The 23,450-nt window shown below is 37.1% G+C and overlaps 2 protein-coding genes, 1 long non-coding RNA gene and 1 pseudogene across 4 annotated transcripts; 3 read left to right on the forward strand and 1 right to left on the reverse strand.

Annotated features, from left to right (window-relative positions):
• Positions 1-2,792: 2,792 nt before the first annotated feature.
• On the forward strand, positions 2,793-3,373 carry LOC115971055. Its single transcript, XR_004087221.1, has 3 exons — positions 2,793-2,958; positions 3,071-3,155; positions 3,283-3,373. It is a non-coding gene; the product is annotated as an uncharacterized LOC115971055 (long non-coding RNA).
• Positions 3,374-4,540: 1,167 nt separating this feature from the next.
• On the forward strand, positions 4,541-9,113 carry LOC115971726. 2 transcript variants are annotated; one of them, XM_031091743.1, is made up of 11 exons: positions 4,541-4,793; positions 4,970-5,058; positions 5,146-5,363; positions 5,457-5,529; positions 5,808-5,891; positions 6,063-6,179; positions 6,967-7,392; positions 7,774-7,894; positions 7,979-8,065; positions 8,840-8,982; positions 9,073-9,113. In XM_031091743.1, exons 4-9 carry the CDS (start codon positions 5,527-5,529, stop codon positions 7,987-7,989), a joined length of 762 nt encoding a protein of 253 aa, XP_030947603.1. In that variant the 5' UTR covers positions 4,541-4,793; positions 4,970-5,058; positions 5,146-5,363; positions 5,457-5,526; the 3' UTR covers positions 7,990-8,065; positions 8,840-8,982; positions 9,073-9,113. The 2 variants fall into 2 exon arrangements, with proteins under 2 accessions (XP_030947603.1, XP_030947602.1); XM_031091742.1 differs by lacking the exons at positions 8,840-8,982; positions 9,073-9,113 and adding an exon at positions 8,680-8,755.
• Positions 8,048-15,311, forward strand: LOC115970108 (annotated as a pseudogene).
• Positions 15,312-17,432: 2,121 nt separating this feature from the next.
• Positions 17,433-22,089, reverse strand: LOC115970109. The gene is made up of 4 exons (XM_031089782.1): positions 21,874-22,089; positions 17,977-20,393; positions 17,629-17,875; positions 17,433-17,512 (listed from the first exon to the last, which is right to left on the reverse strand). Exons 1-4 carry the CDS (start codon positions 21,878-21,880, stop codon positions 17,433-17,435), a joined length of 2,751 nt encoding a protein of 916 aa, XP_030945642.1. The 5' UTR covers positions 21,881-22,089.
• Between the last annotated feature and the right edge of the window lie 1,361 nt (positions 22,090-23,450).

The raw sequence follows: 23,450 nt of genomic DNA on the forward strand, positions 1-23,450 counted from the left end.
GGGACTTCTCAGGACTCCGGGTAGAGAGATTGATCATGGCCTGATAACGGCCTTAGTGGAGCGATGGAGGCCCGAGACTCACACATTCCACATGCCGCATGGTGAGGTCACCATCACACTGCAGGATGTGGAGGTTCTTCTTGGACTTCCTGTTGATGGTGACGCTGTAACAGGGAGCACACAAAAAGAATGGGAGAATGTGTGCGATGAGTACCTTGGCTTTCGACCTACCAATGAAGATCATCTGGAACGTGCTGGCCAAAGGATTCTCATCAGACGGCTTTTGGAGCAAGTTGCCCATCCACTGCCGCCTAATGCTGAAGACGATGAAGTGCATAGGTACGCACGATGCTACATCCTAGCGCTATTGGGAGACACAATCTTCATGGACAAATCCGGTGATAGGGTGCATCTAATGTGGGTGCAGCAGTTGGAAGACCTTCGCAACCCACGAAGGTATAGTTGGGGAAGTGCTTGCCTTGCATGGTTGTACCGACAGTTATGCAGGGCAAGCGATAAGAAAGCTAGTCAGATTGGTGGGTGTTTATTGTTGGTCCAGTATTGGGCGTGGGCCAGATTCCCCTATTTGTGCCCGGCAGTTGAGCGTGGCCCACCAGTGGGTGCTTATGGTCCTCCAGTGCGTGGTCCACTGTCCCTTAAGTAAGTCTGTACCTTAGTAACTTCATTTACAATATGTGAGCATTACCTAAGCTTACAATCATGTAACTTAAAATATAAATTTTTTATTTTTATTTAAAAGGGTTGTACGAATCATTTATGTCAACATTTAAAAATGTTAAACTGAGTTTCAATATATATGATTACGTTAATATACTCTAATTTTGTCATTGTCATATGGCTTGTATGTGCTTTGTTTTTATAAGGACTTTTTTCATTCTAGTGATATTATTAATTGAGGAAATTTCTATAAGATTCTATTAGTAGTTATATCTGATTACATTATAGTTTTAATCATAATATTATCTTACTTGGGAAGTTGTAGATATTGATCCCCTGTTCTTGATTGTAGGTGGGTGTGGGTCCCAAACAAGAAAAATAGGCCCGCCCAGGTCTTCAAGGACAGGTATCGGGAGCAAATAGCTTTAATGTTGCCAAACCAAGTATGAAAATGCTTTGTTCAACATGTTCAAGAACAAGATATATATTTACTGAACTTTTAAATAGAAAGATAGTTGCCTAATGTGTTGCATATTTTTTTTTGGGCTGTTGTAGGTGGTGTGGCAGCCGTATGAAGATGAATACGAGAACCTTCCGCCGTGGTCCGTTGCAGGGAGGGCAGTGTGGACGGCAATCGTGCCGCTTGTATGTTTCCATCTAGTAGAGAAATATACACCGGATCGTGTCGTTCGGCAATTTGGGATGATCCAAGAAATTCCCCGCCATGTTAACACGGACCCGGTACTTCATGCAATTGATTTGAGGGGGAAGATCGGTGTTGATTGGATGCGGAGACATGCTATGCATCTCACGGACTGGGGTCATCGCCTTCAACGGCGTTGTCAAGCAGTGCTTGGTGATATGCCTCTACAGCACGAGTACTTCGATTGGTTCACAAGGATAACTCGAAGGTTTATCGATATCCCTGGTGCTAGATTCATTCTAATGGTAACTTCTCCATGTGTTCTACATCTTACCGTACTTGTTACTTAGTTTACCACTGTTTAGAGAACTCTTCTTATGTGGTCCAATGTTTGCTTAGCATCAAACCTCCCTTTTAAATTGTTGTCTGCTTAAGATTGCTTATAGACAATCTTGTTGATTTACCTTATAGAGAACTTTGTTCATATACAAATCTAATTTGGGATGCTCTAAGGTCATATCTCGTATTTCAGCCTTTAGAGTTATGGTATACATTCATCTTTCCATTTTTATTATTTTTAATTTTTTTCCTCATTTGGCATTGGCAATTTGCATTTTTGAGAAGACGATATCCGCTAACTACATCTTTAATACAAAAGTTAATTTCAATTTAGTCCAATGTAACACTTGGTGTCCCTATAATTTCCAATTATTAGTTGCCGTATCAATTTGGAACCAACCTTTATTATACTATTGATTGGCTTTCTTCATTTTCATATTGCATTATTAATATACTTGGTTTTTCCATGTGCAGATTGAAGGATATGTCCGTATGATGCGCCGTCACCCAGTGGGCACGGAGGAGCACAATGACATTATTAATGTGCTGGAGGCAGTGCATGAGATTGGCCGTGTACGACCTCGGGAACCTGAGGCCCCGAACGAGGAGGCAGCTACTCCTGCGGCAGCACCTACTCAGAGGCCAAGCACTACTGAGAGCCCAAGCATGAGCACAGCTCTTGCTGGACGTTGCTTTTGTCCGCCTGTTGCTACCCCTCAGGTTGTCCCTACCCTCGATCCCTCTCCATCCACCGCACATCCATCCCTTAGCCCTACCATCCCTTCACCCACCCCCACATCCATCCGTTAGCCCCACCATCCATTCACCCACCTCACATCCATCCCCTACCCCCACCATCCCTTTAGCCACTCCACATGAATCCCCTAGTCCCACCATCCCTCCATCCACCCCACATGAGTCCCCTAGTCCCACCATCCCTCCACCCACCCCACATGCCTGTCCTGGGTCTGACATTCGTCCACCCACCCCACGGTCATTTCCTGAGCTATCACCTATTCCATCATTTGACCCGGGTCTTGATCAAACCCTCCTGACTTGCAACAGGACCCATCTTCCCACAGTACATCCACTGGCCCTTCTTCAACCATCGACCCACCCCATGTTCAGCCTGTTGGGTTAGCTGCAGCGGCAGAAGGTCGGCCAAAACGCATATCTAAGGCACCTCCTTGTGGGACAGGGGGGCACAAACATGGACACAACGCTGGGCCGGAGGCATCTGACGAAGGACATGCAAGACCTCCTCCTTATTATACGAGAAAGCGTAAGGTTCAAAAAAGGTAACTCAAATGATACCTTATTCCTTTAACTAGACATTTCAAGCTGGTGTTGAAAAGTTCATGAAATTATTTTTGTGGCCAAAATGATTTTAATGTACATTATTTGAACTAGGTGAAAGGTACAGTTGGGACATTAGCTGGAGGTAGATATTCATGTGTTTGTGAATGATACAATTCTTGTTGCTGTTATCTTCGAGGTACATATTCATGTGTTTGTGGTTATCTATGGTTCTCTTGTTATTAATGAAAAGAAGTTTAATTCCCGCTTCCGTGTGCATGCATTAACAAGAACTAACTATCTTGCTTTATGTTCTGTTTCAGCAGTAGCTACAAACTTGTTGCATCAATGATTCTTTGTTGACAATATTCTTCTTGTTTCCTCAGCTCTTATATTTATTTATAGTTTCTCCATTTCGTAAGGCAAGTGACTATGTTTTGAGGTTTTTTGGTTATTGGCAGTGTATAGAGATTTTCAACTTGTGATGCTAATGGTTAGTGAACTTTGTGCAGGTATTGAAGAAGTTGCTCAAGGATGATGCCATATCCAAAGCAAGGATTAATACTGAGGTTGGTTACTTCATACAATTAAATTTGTAAATGGTTCGTGGGTGTGTTGTTTTCCATGGCATGACTTATTTCTAATAGGTTTCTAATCTTTTTTTACTGAAAAGTATTTTCGTCAAAATGGGCTTCAAGCTTCAGGTCGTGGGTTCACGTCATAACCCACGACCTGAGGCATAAATCAATAATTGGGTTCTCAAAGTTACTCACAAGTTCATCTTTTGGAGGTTCATATGGAGGCATGTTTTCAAGTTCTGCTTCAGCAGCAGCAAGATAAAGTTAGCTTTAATTATTCTATGTTTCCGAGATTCTTCTTGCTTCCTCAGGTCTTCCATTTCTTTATATTTTTTCCTAAGGGGTATTAGAAAGAAATATAAAGAAGTGGAACACGTGAGGTTGCAAGAAGAATCTCGGTAACAAAGAATCATTAAAGCTAACTTTTTCTTGCTGCTTGTAAAGCAGAACTTGAAAACGTGCCTCCATATGAACCTCCGAAAGATGAACTGGTGAGTAACTTTGAGAACCCAATTATTGCACCTGATCGGAGTAAGCTGTCAAAACGGCATGGTGCAACTTCTGCGGCTCAGGTAATTAATCTTTATTGCTTGAATTTGTACTTCATGCAGAAGTTGGGCTTATGCTCTGCTTTTTGGTTATTAGCCTTTTCTTGTTAGCCTATCATTAAATTGTAGAAATTCTGGAAGTATGCATAGGATTGCATGATTTATTTATGATTGACAAAGAATATTTAAACTATATCATTCCACCTTTTTGTTATCTTTCCTTGTATGCTTCATGATTAAATAACCATTATGTTTTGCAAAAAAATACATCAAATTTGCAGTTAGGGTGTATAGTTGTCTATTCAACCCATTTTCTTGCTAATCATCTTTTTTGGAGTGTTAGGTCGTACCATGCGAAAATAATTGTTGCAGATAATTTTATAATCTATATCATTCACCTGCAGACTTAATTTACTATAGTGGGCTTGTTATGATTGGTTATTTAATTGTCATATCCTTGCACATCATTATCACTATTTATTCTTGAGTTGGTATTATAATTCTGTATCCCTATATATGCATTCTGATATCTTTGTATGCTTCTGGACAGAAAAACCATTTGTCTGGCTTGCACAAACCTTATTTGAAGCTATCTTTTGACACGGTTCAACAATTAATTGATGTGAAGAGTGACCTATTGCATGTCGTTCAAAGAAACCAGGAAAAATTTGATGCTGCAGAAGCATATGAGTCCATTATAGCAGGGAAAAGGTAAGGCTCTATTCTTCATTCAGGTTCCATTTGCGTTGAACCAGCCATTATTGCCCTTTCAGTGAAAAGGTTATTGTTTTCTTTCTGCAGTTCTACTCCCTAGCACTGACCTTTTACCTCTTCTTACATGTGGTATCTCTTTACTTATCCCAAAATATTTGGTATTTGATCTGCAGAAAACAAAGGCCTCAAGATTTTGTAGACTGTATTGTTGATCTCCGCGAGTATGATGTTCCTTATCATGTTCGATTTGCCATTGATAATGGTGATTTCTTGTTTCTTTCTATTTCTTTTGAGATTTCATTTTTATTTTTCTATCTCCTTTAGAGACACTGAGAAATTGATGACTCAGATGTACGATGTGGGCAATGGTATGACGTTAGTGTATCCAGTACTGGTCTTATGCTGGAAAAGAGGACAGATCTTTTGCAACGTGCTGAAGTGCATGTTTGTGCATTTGATATTGAGACTACAAAGCTTCCTTTGAAATTTCCTGACGCTGAATACGATTTAATAATGATGATTTCGTACATGGTTGATGGACAAGGGTACCTGATTATTAACAGAGAGGTACACATGATTGGCTTAAGCTTAGTGCTCTTTCAGTGCCTTCTCCAATCTATTTCTTTTGACTTTTTTGTGTACACTCTTCTGCTCTGACAGCTTTCCTGATAAGAAAAGAGTTGGGGGAGATAACGTGGATAGTTCCTTTGAAGCCTCAGACCGAATAAAGATGGTAAGATTGGTTACTCCTTTCATCCTTCAAGGAATTATCCACTTCATCTTATTATTTATTTGATTGTGTTTCGCTCTGCATCTTAAGAGCCCATCCAGAACATTTGTAATCCTTAGTAATTGAGATATAAGGCCTTGTTGGGCTGACTTGATACCTTATACTAAGCAAATGATCGTTTTTTATAGCTCTTATGCAGTGCTTTCTCAGTGAGTTTTACTTGTAGTAAATAAGTACACATGCAACTCTTGCATTTCTAGTTTACTTCAATCTGATTTCAGGATATGGGGCACTTAGAGGACCATATCAAAACCAATAAGAAGCAATCCCCTAAGGCTGAAGTTCAAAATTCTTTAAAGCAAGAGGTATGGAAGTGAATTTTTTCTTCTCAATAACCACGTTATGAAGAATCACAAGACTTAAATCTAATCCTTTTCCTTGGTCATGCCTCTATTCGGCCTATTGCAAATAGGCTCCATCTTTATAGCTGTGATTTCTACTAGTTACTTATTAATTTTAAAATATGTTGCTAGCAGATTCTACAACTTGAGAAGAGATTACAAGACCAATTTGAGGTCCGCCGGGCTTTGGAAAATGCAATGGGATATAGGTCTTCCTCTCAGGATAATACAACTGGAACAGTAATGCCCAAGGTATACCTTCTTGCCTACATCTCCCAAACACTGATGTAGATTTGTTTTGGAGAGTAATTTATATAACTTTTCTTGCTAAAGAGGGTGTCCAATGCTCTTCGAACATCTGACTATTCCCTTGAGTGTGTGTAGTCATTTTGTCCCACAAACACCAACTAATTACAGGGAGGAATCCCTTGGGGGTGGTCCGAAGATGCTGGTTGTGGGTTTTGAAGTTTCAACCCAGGACCTCATTGATCTAATGAGGCCTTAGGAACCACTAGGCCTTGGGGATTTTGAAGAGTAAATTATTATGAACTACTTATACAGTTTAACTGCAGTTTCACCATTTATGTATTTTGTCTATAATGTTGTCGTAAATTTTATCCTAATATCTTAAGGTGTTGCATTATCTCATTATATTTCTTAATCAAAGAGAGGGAAAACCGGAAAACCAATACTGTGAACCGTCTATATCTATGGAGAATTCCCACTTTCTATTTTATTATTATTATTATTATTATTATTATTATTATTTTTTGTAATTATGACTTAGACACCATGTGTTATCTTATCCATAAAGGTACTTGTAACTAATGAATCATATGCTCCAATATTTTATTTTATGGTTTAATGCTACTACTAATTGTCATAATTTTTTATGATGCCCTTGTATAACCCCAGTTAACCATGGAATCATGCATAATTCCTATGTTAATTACAGCCTCTGGTTTTGGTTTTCCTTTTGCTTAATAGCTGCATTTTCATTTTCATACCGTAATTTAACGCTACTTTTCGATTACTCCAGCCAGCCACAGAGTTAATCAAGGAAATTGCAGTGTTAGAGTTGGAAGTAGTGTATTTGGAGCAATATCTTCTGTCCTTGTACCGGAAAGCATTTGATCAACAAATAACTATATCTCCATCTTCCAAGGATGACAGATTAAAATCACCTATAAATACTCCAAGAGCAAGGATCCACAAAGCTTCCAGACTTGATATTACATCAAAGAGGGAAAGTTCAGTTGCACAAACTGGTTGTCAGTCGCTTGACAACCCATGGAAGGAATCCAATGGAATTGGTGGGGAGGAGAAGCTATTAGATTCTGGTGTTCATCGCTGTCACTCCTCATTATCTCAACGTTCAGTGTATTCGACTAGGACTTCACCTCCAGTTGATTCTTTGTCTAAGGCTTTACGCGCTTGTCATTCCCAACCTTTGTCCATGATGGAGGTAACTTGAGTCCCATCACATAACCATCTCTACTCTCTAGTTGGAGCTTGGCTCCCCCAGGACAGCCAATTGCATAGATCCACACTACATCAAAAGATGTGTTAATTTTTTTTATTTTTTATTTCCAGAAATATATCCTATTCATTTCAGTTTTCTTTTAACCCAACTTTTTATGAAATAAATGGAGACAAAATGTCACTAGTGCCTTGATGTGGAGGTGTTATTGGCAATAACTTGCAACTGCAACAGAATTATAACAAAAAATGTTTGAGGAATACATACATGAGTTCCCATTGCTAAATTCATTCATACGTTCACAAATTCAATTATTGCAATATGGAGACCTTCTCTGGATTATGACTTTCTGTTGTTTCTCTACAGTATGCTCAGAATACTTCGTCAAGTATAATCAGTCTGGCAGAGCATTTCGGTACCCGCATCTCTGATCATGTTCCAGAAACACCTAACAGGCTTTCTGAGGATATGAACAGTAATGCCCAAGGTGGGATGTTCCTCATTGTTCCTTTAGGAGAATAGTTAATGTTTTACGTGGTTATTTGTCTTCTTACACTTTTCCACTATCCAGGCAGCATATAACATTGGGGGTCACATCATCAGTGCAGACACTATACAGAGTTCTGTCCTAGGTTGCAGAATGTCTCGTCCTGGGCAGGTGTGCCTAAGCCTTTTCTTTTTTAAAAGTTATCTTGAGGTTATATGAGATTAGTGTTGATATCTTTAGTAAAATTTATGCATTTAAAGTTATGTGAAATGATGTTGGGCTTAAATTCAATTACTGGCCTTGAAAGTGTTAGAACAATAGTTAAGTAATTAAATTCACTCTTTCCCATTAGCTTAAACTTTTGCTATTAGCGGTAGTTTAACATGGTGTTAGGGATGGTGATCCTTAGTTCTAATTCTTTCTCCACTCCACCTCCCATTTAAAGTTAAAAAATTCTAATCATGATTTAAGTGATTAAATTTATCATTTCCGATTAGTCCATATCAGAAAGTTTTTCTTTGGTAGACACAAGACCATCTCTTGCTGCACAGCAGAAAATTTTAAGCCTATCCGCTTATTTACTCTTACTCTTCTCAGTAGGAGGTCAAACTTATGATTCCCAAAGACACATTATCAATTTTTTTTTTTTTTGACTTAATTATCTAAATTAATTCTCACTAGAAACAACAATTCCTTGTTGAAGTTAAGTGATTAAATTTATCATTTAAAGTCAAAATCCTCATCAATTATTTGACATTTATTTTAACTATACCACTTGCATGTAGCCAAATTTAAATGCATCATCCACGGTTTTCTTAAGTGAGCGTGCTGTTCCTGTTGCAATATTTGAAACTGATGCTGGTAAAGTTCTGCCATGGTTTTCTTAAATTTCATTTGCTTCTTGTTTATGTACTTAAGAAAGCATGTACACATTTGAATTCACAGAAATAATGAAGCATTATGTGCGGAGATGGTGCAAGATTTCATCAGATGTGGGCATTCGATCCATTATTGACTGGTCTTATTACAAGCAAAGGCTTAGTTCAGCAATTCAGAAAGTTATTACCATTCCTGCAGCAATGCAAAAGGTTTTGTTGCTTGTTCATTGTTATTTGTTGAAGTTATGTATCTCCCTTTTTCTTTTGTGTGCCTCATGTAAGATGAGTTGAAATTTTCAGGTTGCGAATCCCGTCCCTAGGGTACTGCATCCTGATTGGCCGCATAAGAAGGTTCGTGAGAAGGAGGACAAGTTTCGACAACGCAAATTAGTTGATATCTTCAGCTCGTTGAACAGGGATGCATTTTTGAAAAAGAATAGTGATGCTGCTGGCGCCAATGGTGTGATGAATGAAGAAATTGTTAAAGACTTGGAGGACTTTGGAAACAAAAGCAGAAAATCTGTAACTGGACCTAGGATAGTTTGTGATTCACCTTGTTGTTATGACAACTATTCAATATCTAGAAATTTTCATTAGAAATTTGACTGTCATTTGTCATATCTCACAGCCTGCAGACTGGGAGGATAGGGAATATATTGATGATCCTAGTGAGGTTAAACCTGAGGTATTAAAACTTTGTATTTCTTTCTAACTACTGAAAATGCAATTAGTATCTGTATAAATTATGTGCTTCCATTAATGTTTATCTTGGTATTGCAGGGATATGATTCAATTCCAAAAGAAATTCCAGACCCAAAAGCTAAAGAGGTTAGTTGATTGCTTAAGAAGCCATGCATACGCAAAGCCATGTATATGAATTAATGCCTGGCTTTAATGATGTTGGACCCAACACTACTACTAATTGTCATAATTTGTAGGGCTAGTTATATTTCAAAAGGCTGCTTTACGTTCCACTTCTCTCCTCATTTCCCGTTTTCCAGTTTGATGTTTAATGCTGCTATTTTGTGATATGGTGCCTAGAATGCTTCAAAAAAAAAACGAAAAATATGATAGAAGATGAAAAAATCTCATAATTTAGTTTCCCTAATCAGCCTGATAACTGGGATGATGAAGAGAATGGTGCGTGGAAACCCCCAAAGGTACCTAATCCAGCGTATAAAGGACCATGGAAGCCCAAGGTATGCCAATTAAGCTCAAGAGATACACAAAAATGCTTGAAGCTTGATTCTCCTTTGCAGTTTCTCATGAGCTTGCTTTTTTGACTTGACAGAAAATTAAGAACCCCAGTTATAAAGGAAAATGGAAGACTCCTTGGATTGATAATCCAGGTATTGTGAAGCATACCTATATAATTTTTTTCATTGATTATAAAATATAAAATAATTTGGACCGCAGGTACAAAAATTTGAAGTTGACATTAAGTGGTTTCCTTTTTCCTATGTCCAGAGTTTGAAGATGACCCTGATGTTTATGGGCTTAAGGCAATTAAGTATGTAGGAATTGAGGTTTGGCAGGTAGGACATAAGTCTCAATCTACTATGCTAGATAGACTGATTATTATGTTGCTCTTGTTATCAATAAACTATATGATTAATGGGGTCAAATAATGCAGGTAAAGGGTGGGTCAGTTTACGACAATGTTTTGATCTGTGATGACCCAGATTATGCAACACAAGTTGTGGAAGAAGTATTTGCAAACAGGGAGGTGTGGCCCTTCTCCTTAAACTTCATTGTTAGATTCTAGATCAATAGCAGTTCCTTATTTGCATATCTTTTCTGTAACTTCAGATTGAAAAAGAGGCCTTTGAGGAAGCAGAGAAAGTGAGAAAAGCACGAGAGGAAGAGGTTCTTAACGATACTTACTGCTGATTGCAATTTCTTTAGTCTTAGTTGAATTTCATTCCAAGTGATTTTAAATCTTCAAACGTCATGCAGGAAGCTCAAAGAGCAAGAGAAGAAGGTGAAAGGAGGAGAAGAGAGCGGGGTTCTGATCGACGGTACAGGGATAGATATAAGGACAGATACAGAAGGGTTTGTACAATTGGCATCACTCCTTTTAAATTTTTCATGATTTCATCTGTTTCTTTTGGTTGTTTGATGATCACCCTTATGATAAAAGTGATAAAGCCTATCATAGGCTTGGGCCAGCCAATCCTTTAATTTTTGAGGAAATTTTGGTCTTCTGTGATTAATTAATTGATTGTGTTGCATTTTCTGTGTATTTAATGGCTGTTCCCCATCAAAGGCTTCTTTACAGACGTGACAAAAGACATTTTTCATATCAAGATTTTATTTTTGTGAAGATGTCGTAATAATACAATGAATTTCCTCTGTGGTTGTGTCCAACCAAGATTTTCATTGGAAGCTTTTGGCCTTTTTTCTAAATAATGTTGAATGTACTGCCAATCAGTTGATGGAAACACTTCTTTATTTTAATGGAATTTTATAATAGGAAACTGATGCAGATTGATGATTGTTTTATTTACAAGTTGACCACATTCCATATAGGGAGAGTTTTAGAGAGCTTCCCCCCCCTTACCTGGCTCTCTAAAACTCTCCCTATTTTTTGGACTCAAAAGACTTGTATGATTGTTTCAAAGTTTGTCCTAAGTTCAAGGTTTAATTTGTTATGCAGGACCGTCGTGATTACATGGATGATTACCATGTAAGCTTCATTCTTTTCTCTACTTATTTTTATTGCCAAATAGAGGTGGTATTCGTCATGACAAGCATATGTTTTTCTTCTACTGCTGAGAGTTCCCAGTAATTTGTTCAACATCCCCAAGTATTGTGAATTATTTTTATTTACAAGTTGACCACATTCCACATAGGTCTATTTTTATTTATTTTTTTCCTCCATGAATATTAATCTCTAGGAAATCCTGAATGTAGTAAGTAAATTCTCTTTTTGGAAGCATCTTATAGCAGACTTACAGTCAAACATATTGGAATCTATTTTGTTTATTATTATTATTTTTTGTATTTTTTTTCCAGAAGAATCTAATCGCTGAAAAACTTTGTTGCTTTAAGAAATTGCAAGCTTGTTAAGCTGCTTCATAGAATTTATATCTTGAGAGGAAATTTGAAAGAATGTTGGTGTGGAGCAATTGGCATTGGCAATGTATTAGTGATGAGTGATTTGGAACACACCTTTCTTGTTAAAAAAAAAAAAAAATTGTTTTTTCATTAGTTGGGATGAAGAATGAGTATGTGAAAACAAATTTATTACAATGGGTCTATTTTGCCTTTGATGTCATGGCCTGTTGTGTGAACACAAATAGAACACTGATACTCAATAATTTCAGCCATTTCTTAGGGAAACAATTATTAATTGCAGTTTTTGTATTTTGTGCAGAAATTTCTACTGAACAAACGTGAAATGGAGTTGTTTAAGTTAGAAAACAAGGTTAGGTTTATCCTTGCAGTTGTGAAGGGAGAGATCATTGTAAGTAATAGGAAGAGAGCTGATCTGTTTGTTGAGCTGCAAACAAAAGGTTTCACTCCTTTTCCAAAGAAAACTAAAGCTGTTGAGCCAGAAGTTGCTGGTGCAACTGATGATACAGAAGAAACAGAAGTGAAATCTCCTGCTGACAGCAGTAGTAATGGGGTACAGATAAGTGATTATGAGTATCTACTGGCCATGGCAATTGGAAGCTTGACCATTGAGAAGGTTCAGGAGTTATGCGCTGAAAGGGATAAGGTCAATAAGGAGGTTGATGATTTGAGAAAGGAAACTCCAAAGTCCTTTTGGAGGACAGATCTTGATGCTTTGGAGGGGCAACTCGATGTATGACTGAAAAATTAACAATTCCTTGTGATGATTTGTTTATTTTTCTGTCTTTCTATTTGTTGACTGTTTTTAGTTTTATGTCATTTAGGAGCTAGAGAGAAGTGATGTGAGTCAGAGGAGTTAAGAAAGAAAATGAGAGGCAAAGCAAGGGGTGAAGCTGCTATGAAGTCTGCTAGACAAGCACCCAAGAACCCACGCAAGAACAATAATAAGAAGGCAAATAATGCAGAATCTGTTGCAGAAGCTGTCTCGTCATCTGTGGCTGCAATGGAAATTGGTAAGTGTCAAAAAATATTATGTTTATTATATGGGAATTACTTTTTGTTTGATTTTTGGTTTACTTCTGCTTCATTTACCAGAGAAAGCTCCTGAGGCAGCAAAACCCAAAGACAGAGCAGGCTCTAGGAAAGCTCCTGCTAAGGTCTGTTTCTGTTCCTATGTTCTATTTTTCCTTGGAAACAATGAGCTTAAAGAACGACTTGCTGCCTATAACCTCGATGCATCTCCTGATCAATCAGCCGGTAAATGCTATATTATTATATTTCATTAGGTTGTGTTATTTGATCTTTACACAACTCAGCTGTAATGTAAGAAAAATTACAGTGGATGATATGGGGATATTGTTTGCAAACCAGTTAATATATGATCTTGTGTGAGAAATTGTGTTTCTATTATTCTTCTTCATAAAATCAATTATAAGAGAACAAAATACTGTAATGTACATAGATAAAAATTTTCCATGTTACAAGCACCAACTAAAATTTCCACTTGAGATTCAGCATCACTAATAATTAGTTTCTTGGTTATTTTTCCATGATCTTTTACCGTGATCATTGGGAATGTGTTGGACTGTTTTTTCTGTAAGTATTCCCACAGTAAATTTCTCTTTGTTTTTATGCCTGACAGCCATGGAGACTGAAGTGCCCAAAGTACCAGCCAAGAAGAAAGAACCTAGCAAAAGGGCTGCTGCTGCACAGAAGAAGAAGCCCTTGGCAACTGTTTCGGAGATATCTGATGATGATGATGATGATTATAATGATATTAATGAAATTGATGATGATGATGATGATGATGATGATGATGATGATAGTGAGATAGAAGTTGTAGCTACTCCAGAAACGAGGAAAAAGGGCGGGGGAAAACTGGCTGCAAATGCTAAGGCAGTTAAGGCCCCTGCAGCGGCAAAGAAGAGAGGTGCAGCGAATAAGCAGCAGCCTCAGACATTGACCCAGAAGCTTTTAACTGACATGTTAAAGCCTGCTGAAAATTCCAGGATTTCACTGGAGAAGAAAGTGAGAAAGATGAGGGCATCTCCATTCAACAAGAAAAGTGGTTCTGTGTTGGGAAGGGTTGGTAAGGTAAATGAAGTGACTGAAAATGAAGAAAATTCGGGTTCTGCTTCTACTTCTGCCAGTACTGAAGAAACTATTGAAGTTGCACCAGCAATAGCAAGACCTCAAAAGGGTGAACCAAGTTAGAAAACAAGGTATGTGTTGAGTGACTCTGAAAGTGAACATGCCACTGAGGATTCTGAATTTGATGAAGTGACTGATGAAAGTGAAAACAAGAAAACAAAAACAAAAAACAAAAATAGCATCACCTTTTTTGCTTGCTAAGCTTAACTTCTTTTTGTGCTTTCAGAAAGAGTATGACAGAATATGATCCGCGTCTTGTGGCTCCAACCTGCTTGTACCTGGCATCAAAAGCAGAAGAAATCACAGTGCAGGCCAGGCTGTATTTTACCTTAAAAAATTATGTAATTACTTGATACTAGATTGATTGTATGAATTTCCGCTAAATTCAATTGTTGTCATTCTACATTAGTGTGTGAAGTGCTTACAACATACCTTTCTTGTTTTACAGATGCTGATGAAAAGTATGACTCAATTAACTTGGTAAGCGTCCAATCCCAGCGTAGTCAATTTGGTGTGGCTGCTGCCAGCACACATCACCATGCTTCTCAAATTCTTTGCTTGCTAATTCCTGTGCTTAATGACCATAAGCCTTTATTATGAACATCGCATTTTTGACCATATAATTAATAAATTGCAATAAAATTTTCGCCAATTTTACCATTATGATTTGGTAGCTTGTAACAAGTGCAGATGCTCTTTGATAACCTTTTTTTGATGCTGAGTAGAGATGAAAATGAAAATGAATTGATAACATGTTGGATTACTGTTTTGGTGGAGTTGGTTGTACTTTCTTTTCTTTGACTTTTCTTCTGAAATGGATGCTGGTGTCTTTATGAAAGTTTATTCTTAATAGCACACTAAATAAGTATGGAATGCTTCAATTAAAAATGCAGGTGCTATGGGCCAGGTAGTTGCCCATCAAAGAGGGTCGCATGGGCTAGAGAATTGATAGACGAAGAAGCAGAACAGTTCCTCATGCCTCGTTTCATTGACCCAGATTCAGAAAGACCTTGGCTTGCCCAGAGAATGGCCTTGAGGATACCATATTCTGCGTAAAGTTAATGGAAGGAGACCTGCTTATGCTTCCCAGCAACTAATATAAGATCTGCATAATACGTTTTATTTTTAAGTCTTTGATTGGTCAAGTTATGAGAGAATAGCATGGTGCCTTTTGATGTATGAACTTCCTCTATAGATTGTTTGGCTTATATTTTGTGAACTTGTCCGATCAGCTTGTGTTAAGATTCTTTCAAATAGTGTTTCAAAAGGGACAGTATCATTTTCAGCAATTCGTGACTGATGGTTTTGTAGAAGCAAGATGGTTTCTCCATTTGAAAAACCAGTTTTAGTTTCTCGGAACAAGCAGTGAGCATTTTATAGTTGGGCAATAATAGGTCTCATGTTGACTGCCATGAAGATCAAAACTATAAACACATGGGTTATGACTTTATGTTAAGTGCCAACTTTGGCATCAACTTTAGCTCTCGTTTGATCTGGCATATGTATTTCATGCAAGACCTACAAGGGTTATGACTTTACAATAAGTCCCATTTGGTCCATTTCGGTCTAATTTGGTCAACTTAGGTCCACTTTGGTTAATTCGGTCCAATTCAGTGTATTTGGTCCTTTTGGTCTATTTTGGTCCAATTCGGTCCACTTAGGTCCATTCCGTCCATTTAGGTTCATTCGGTTCACTGCAGTCCAATTCGGTCTATGAGGTTCATTCAGTGTATTTTAGTCCACTTCAATCCTATTCGGTCCACTTAGGTCCATTCAGTCCAATTCAGTTTTGGGCTCGAAGTTTTATTTTATTTTTCTTAATTTTTAGGTTGAAAAGCATGAAATTTTATTCTATTTCTGTCAAACTCTTTAGTTTTAGGTTAAAAAATACAAACAAAATAGGTATTGGAAATAAAGATATGGGCCCTAGAAAAGCAATAAAAATAATAAAAATTCAAAAAATTACCTGAAAATTAAAATTTCAACAATATAGGTATAATAATTATATTTGGAAAGAAAAAAAAATGCTACAATTCTAAAATTATATAATAATTTAAACTTATTGTAATATGTAACATGTATTCCATAGAATGGGGGTGTACTTGCTCAATTTGGTGAAGAATGGATCAATGATGGATTATAGCTCAATCTCATCGGTGGAATGTGTCAGGACGGTCTCTCTAGGCACGTCAATGTCTTACACCACTAGGGAGACACTTGGAATGCTAAGGGGCGTAGAGACACGTCAATGTGTTTGGTACTATGTTTCAAATAACATGTTTTAATGTGTAAAAAACATTACTCAAATTTTTTCCTTTCTCTTTTGGCACTTAAACTATACCAGCCTTGTGATTTTATCGTGAATATGAATGCAAATATTTGAATAATATAGCATGATTCGTTGAGATGAGTGGCGTTTGAATGCTATTTTTATGCTTAGTACCTGTTTTTAAATGGTTACAATATACCGTCTATCAAAGTCTTACATTAAAGCCTGTGTGATAAAGTAAGAAAGTTTCAAATTTGAGCTTTTAGACTTGGTGTGGTTCTCTTTAGTCTAAAATTTCATTAAGGTATGTCCTTGCAATATATGGAGACAAATAACCTAATTCATTTAATTTGACTCTTGCAATTTAATTTCAGCATTGTAGTTAGTTTTATGCACAAAATAGGAAAGTTGAGTTCAGTGTTAAATCCGTCGTGACTTTTTACATCTATACGTTTCTATTTAAAGCAATAAGTTATAAAAATACCCCTTTTCACTTGCCTGTTGAAATTAATTCCCAACTTGGGATTAAAAAAAAAAAAATCCCCCAGTGGAAGTCGACCATCTTATAGTCGATTTCCTATGGAAATCGACTCCCAGAGAGTCGATTTCCACTGGGTTTTTTTTTTTTTTTTGAACTTTTTGGCACCTACTCGTGCAGCAGTAAACCATAATTGGTTTCCCTTCCCCTGCAGCAGTAAACTAGAGCCAGAACACATAACATGAGCAGCGGTAAACAAGTAGATACAAGCATATGATACTGGTAAATTGCTCGTACATCATATGCAAACAACTGGATTCAAACAGTTACTATTCATACCCATTATAGGTTCCCTATTAACGGACAAAAAACATTCAATACTAGCTATCATCGCTTCAAAGGAGGGCCCTGTGGTTGAATTTGCCAAAGTAGTAGCTACTAATGCCAAAGTAATATAATTGCTGGCATTATAGGCAAAAGCTGCACAACGCAACTATAGTAACAAGTACAATGGACAGCAAATAGTTCAATTACAACAACATTTAACAATAACCAAAATAACAACTAATAAATACAACATAGTCTCCATATTTGTCTACCACTTGTCCATACTAAACCATACTGATACAACATACTCTACATAGTTACCAAGCACTTCTCCATACTGATACAACAGACTCAACATAGTCACCTAGCACTTGTCCATACAAAAGATAACCACAAGTCCCACGTACAATGTGACTTAGCAAAATCGAGTTTCCGCTTGCCTGCCAAAAATTAAAATACGGTCATTAGTTTCCAAATGCAAAGAACAATAAGAAAATGAAATTCTGAATATATTATATAAAAACAGTGAGGGCACTTGCCTAGTTTATAGCAGTACCACTTGTCGATGCCCCACGGGAATTGGGACAACTTCTACGGTTATGCCCCTCTTGATGACACACTCCGCATTGTTGCCTCGGTTGAGTCTCCCTCAAGTCCGGATCTTCCCCCCGGCTTCCCCGTTCTCGCTGTACCCCATCCATTTCATTCCTTATTCTTGACTTCACAGGACGACCTATGCCCCGCAACAACAGTGGGTCAGGCACCCATCGTGGTCCGGAAACGTCCCTCCACTCAGACTCTGACTTTGGTACCACAAAATTATGTGAATATGTGAGAATGGCGTTGTAAAAATGTAACATGGGTCAATATAGTTGGTCACATTGAGATGCAGATCTTGAAGAACTTTAATTGCATGTGAACAAGGGATCTTCAAGTTTTGCCACTTTCTGCAACCACATGTTCTAGCAAATATGCGCACTTCATGACTGTGGTTTCCCCATCCACCTCTATGGTCATTGTACGGGGTAACCACCTGATATACACCCTCTGCATGATTAAAATTCCTCACAGTGTGTCCTGCAATTTTCTGCTCATTTCTGCTATAGATCTCCATTGCATAATCACTCCACAGCTTACCTCGAGAGAGATCAGAAGTAATTTGTTTATGTCGATCGTGGAAATATGCAACAAGTTTGCACCAAGTGAAATGAACCATTGCAGCAATGGGCAAACCGCGGGCACCTTTAAGTACCCCATTAAAGCACTCGGAGATATTGGTTGTCATTGCCCCATAACGTCTTCCACCATCATGTGACTGGGTCCATTTCTCCACATCCTCACTCACTAGATATGTGTATGGCATATAACGTTCAATCCGCGTATCAGTAGGGTCTACACCCCTCAGTAAATTAATCTCGGCCTCCTTAATGGTTTGCATTATGGACTTAAATTTAGCTTCATTACTCGCATATCCAGCTTTCAAGGCCAATGCCTTTAGAATCGGGTTATCAAAGTGTCTGTTGAAGTTGCTAGCAACATGTCGAAGGCAATATTGGTGATATACCTGTTCTCTTTCGTCCTCACGTCTAGGCCACTCTCGAATGGCACATTTGATACCTTTATGTCGGTCAGAAATAATACAAATGCCATCGTTAGGTATGACATGCTCTATGGAAGTCCTGAGACACTCTAAAAACCACCCCCAACTAGCCCCTGACTCCTTGTTCACAACAGCGAAGGCGAGAGGCAAAACCTTTTGGTTAGCATCCGTTGCCATTGCAATCATCAATACCCCTTTGTATTTACCATACAGATGAGTCCCGTCAATACTAATCACTGGCCTGCAATATTGGAATGCAGCAATGCATGGAGCGAATGCCCAATATACATAGCGTAGTACCGCAGTACCTTCGTCTGGCCTAGGTATGGTGTGATAGCTGTACTGGGTACCTGAGTCCTCATCCAAGTATGCCAACAACAACTTTCGCAACTTTTGGTAAGACTCCTCCCAATCCCCAAATATCTTAGCAATTGCCTTTTGTTTTGCGTCCCATACTTTATAGTAAGAAAGCTCATGATTATACTTAGTACGTATGATCTCCCATAGGTCATCAATACGTGTAGTGTGATTTTTTTGCAATCTCCCCACAATTTCTGATGCAACAAAATGCGAATCCATCATTCTACCATCTCTTTTTAGGCCAAAGGGTATACAAGTGTGTGGACCCACATAAGACGTAACCATCCACATACCATTGAATTTAGTCTTCATGTATGCCCCAACATACCACTTGCAGTTGTCATCAACACATGCGGCGCACAATTTCGTTTTGGTCGACCTCCGGATTATAAAATTTCTATTATCATTTGCTGCGTATATTATCAATGCATGTTTCACCGCATCTTTATTTGCAAAAGTCAACCCTTTAGAAAAATGCATCCCATCTTCCCAAGTAGAGACAAATGGTATCTGAAGACGTGAAGGATCAACCATATCTTCCCAAGTATTTGAGTAGAATGACTCAGCAGGAGGTCTGTAGCCAGTGGTCGTATTTCTATTATGCTGGACACCAATATCATCATTTGCATCACCTTCATCATGGTCCTCCATATTTTCCTCTTCAAAATTGGGAACGACTTCATGTTCATCCACATCGTTCTCAAAGTCGCCTTGCTCAATCCTCTCTTCGTACTCATCCACAACCTCAACATTTTCACCATCATTCGCAACATGATCTTCGTCTTCGTCTTCCTCCTCTAAATGTGTCTCTTCACGATAGAGGGTTTCACTAGTATTAGCAACATGATCTTGAGATGGGAGCGTATAACCTCCCATCGTATACCCTTGTGCAGTATACCCTCCCATCGTATACCCTCCCATTGTAGTGCATCCATCATCTAGGGCTGTAAATTGTAAAGCCGTAGTTGTTTCTTGCACCACCTCAGTAGTGTTATCTGCAGGTGCCTCCAAACTTACATACAACTCAGCAGCATTTACTTGGGGCATTTTCTGGATCCTATTAAACATCATCTTTACATGTTTATCTTCTTTGATCGCCATATACCCATAATTTATCCGTTCATGAAGGACTTCTTGTGGGTAACGATAAATAATCTTGATGTCATACCAAGCAGGATTCAATTTCAATTCGTCCATTATTTTCCTCTTCAAATCATTCAACGTCTTCAACTTACGACGTAACATCATGTAGTAGCATTCGATACCCTCCCCTCTAAATGGGAATCCGTCAATCCCTTCAGGATTGTGAAGGGGTCCACCGAAGTATACATTTATATCAATATTCTTCAAAGATTGTGAACCTATTAGAGAGCCAAGCCAAGGAAATTTATGTTAGTGACATATTTTATCTCTTTCATTTATGTTCGAATTACAAAACCTTTTCTATCTACTCAAAGTACAAAAATTACAAGGGATCTAAAAGTGTAACAATTGCATATACTCACCCCACATCACATACAAACACACTCAATCATTATAATTTCATACTCAAACAAATAAAAAAACTAAAAACAAAACTCACCCCCATTACAAATTTTAAACTCAGCTTTAACAAAAATATAAATAAAAATATCATCATTCCAGTGCTATGGAAATTAATGGCATACCCTATTACACTACTATTAATGAAATAACATAGAGCAGGGTTCATCAGACAAAAGAAAAAAAACAAAAAAACACTAATGTGAATATGATCATGATCAATCAAATTAGACATATCATCTAATTTGAAAATCAAGGCATTAATATACAGTGAAATATACTAGATGTGATATACAAACTCAAATTTTGACTCTGAATCATAAAAATCATACAATAAAAAATCCGTCATGACAGTAAATTTGTTTCGGATCTGCTAATATGTCATCAGCTTTATGTCATCCAGAAAATGGAAAAATGCTAGCTGCTTAATTAGGTGCAACTGGACCGGTGACCCAATTATTTTCATAGCTTTTACTGTATTTAATAATGTCTTTCTCATGGTTGGAATTTCATAAAAGTTGGAGGTTGCACAATTCTTTGAACCTGTTTCTTTTTTTCTTTCCTTATGTGTCTATTATTTATATATTTATATAAATATATAAATATATAGTTGTATAAATATATAGTTGTATAAATATATAAATATAAATATATAATTGTATAATATATAAATATAAATATATAGTTGTATAGATATATAAATATAAATATATAGTTGTATAAATATATACATATATTTATATTTATATAAATATATATATATAAATATATAAATATATAAATATAAATCTATATATTTATATAAATATATATATATATATTTATATTTGCATTTAGTTGTGTAAATATATAAATATAAATATATTTATATAAATATATAGTTGTATAAATATATAAATATATTTCTATAAATATATAAATATAAATATAAATAAAAATAATATATATATATATAAATATTTAAACATATAGTTGTATAAATATAAATATATATACATATTTAAACAACCAACTAATATACATAAGGAGCCCTGCTTGGGCTTCCAGGCCGGTTACTCAAAAAAAAAAAAACTAATATTATGAAACAAATATACATATTTAATACAAACAAATATCTTATCAGGAAACAAATATAAATATTTAATACAAACAAATATCTTATTAGGAAACAAATATAAATATTTAATACAAACAAATATTTTATCAAGAAATGGCATGACAAATTCAATGCAAGCAACACTTTTTAAAGCAGCTATATACACTAAACAACCAACTAGATAGTGAGGAGGAGACCCTTACTTGACATGAGGATGAGCAAATATACTGCTGAGATTGTATGAGAGTGAGAGGAGCAATGTTTTGCTGCTGATGTATGAGAGTTTATGAGAGTTGTATGATGTTTTGTGAGAGTTGTTGAGAGAGGTTTTGTGATAGAAGTTGCTGAAGGTGTGAGTTGTGTGAGGCAGTCAAAATATTTTCTGAGAGTTGTGTGAGAGGTTGTGTGAGAGTTTTTTATTACTGACCAATCACCCAAAAATAAAACACGGATATGACCAATGCCAAAACAGTGCTGGTCAGACTTTTCTTTATAAGCTTTGCACATTCAAAATAAACACAGTAGGCTGGTCAGATATTCTCTGCACGCCTAAAAGAGACCAAAAACAAAACACTGTAGGCTGGTCAGCTTTGCACGTTCAAAATAAACATTTGACATGACCAATCACTACACAGCCCAAAAGAGACCAAAAACGTTCTGCCTGGTGAGCCACTCAAAAACACAAAATAAACATTTGACATGACACTACACAGCCCAAAAGAGACCAAAAACAAAACACTACTGGCTGGTCAGCCACTCAAAAACACAGACATGCATAGTCAGATTCTCTGCACGCAAAAGAGACAAAAAACATGGGACATGACCAATCACTACACAGCCCAAAAGAGACCAAAAACGTTCTGCCTGGTGAGCCATTCAAAAACACAGAATAAACATTTGACATGACACTACACAGCCCAAAAGAGACCAAAAACAAAACACTACTGGCTGGTCAACCACTCAAAAACACAGACATGCATAGTCAGATTCTCTGCACGCAAAAGAGACAGAGACAAAAAACATGGACACGACCAAGACGTAAGTGGTTCTGAATGCGTAAAAATCGAGTCTCAGAGACTCGATTTTACTTTAAGTAAATCGAGTGTCTGAGACTCGATTTCTACGTGGAGAACACGTAGAAATCGAGTCTCAAACACTCGATTTCTACGTGAAGTACGCGTGGAAATCGAGTCTCAGACACTCGATTTCCGCGTGTACTCCACGTGGACTTTTGGCATGGAAAACCAGGTAAACCGAGCCTTAGAGGCTCGATTTAGAGGCCCTAAATCGACCCTCTAAGGCTCGAGTTGTTACAATCACAAATTGTTTGCAAACGGGGCCAACTAACTGAATAGTTAGTTTTTTAATGCTAGTTTCCTACAATCTCCCACACAAGAGAGAATGAAAGGGTTTTGGAGGATCATTATTGGTGGTGTCAAAAATTTAGCAATTTGGAACTATAAAAAGCTACTTTATCTATTTCAGGGCCGGTTTAATAGGTGATGCAATTGATGCAATTGCCTAAGGCCCCCAAATAAAAGAAGGCCCCCACTTGCGAAAAAAAAAAAAAATATATATATATATATAATATTTATCTATATATTTTAATTAAAAAAAATTAAGCCCTTTTATTGGTCAATAAAATGCATTAAAAAGGCCCCATTGTATCCTAAAATGTAAAATATTAAAAGGGAAAAAAAAAAGAGAAAAGAATAATCAACCTTCAGCTAACAAAATTAAATTTTAGGAGACAAATTTATTAATTCATTCTTGAAATATG

Source organism: Quercus lobata, chromosome 12 (assembly GCF_001633185.2).
Source record: "Quercus lobata isolate SW786 chromosome 12, ValleyOak3.0 Primary Assembly, whole genome shotgun sequence".
In the NCBI taxonomy this organism is placed as follows: Eukaryota; Viridiplantae; Streptophyta; class Magnoliopsida; order Fagales; family Fagaceae; genus Quercus; species Quercus lobata.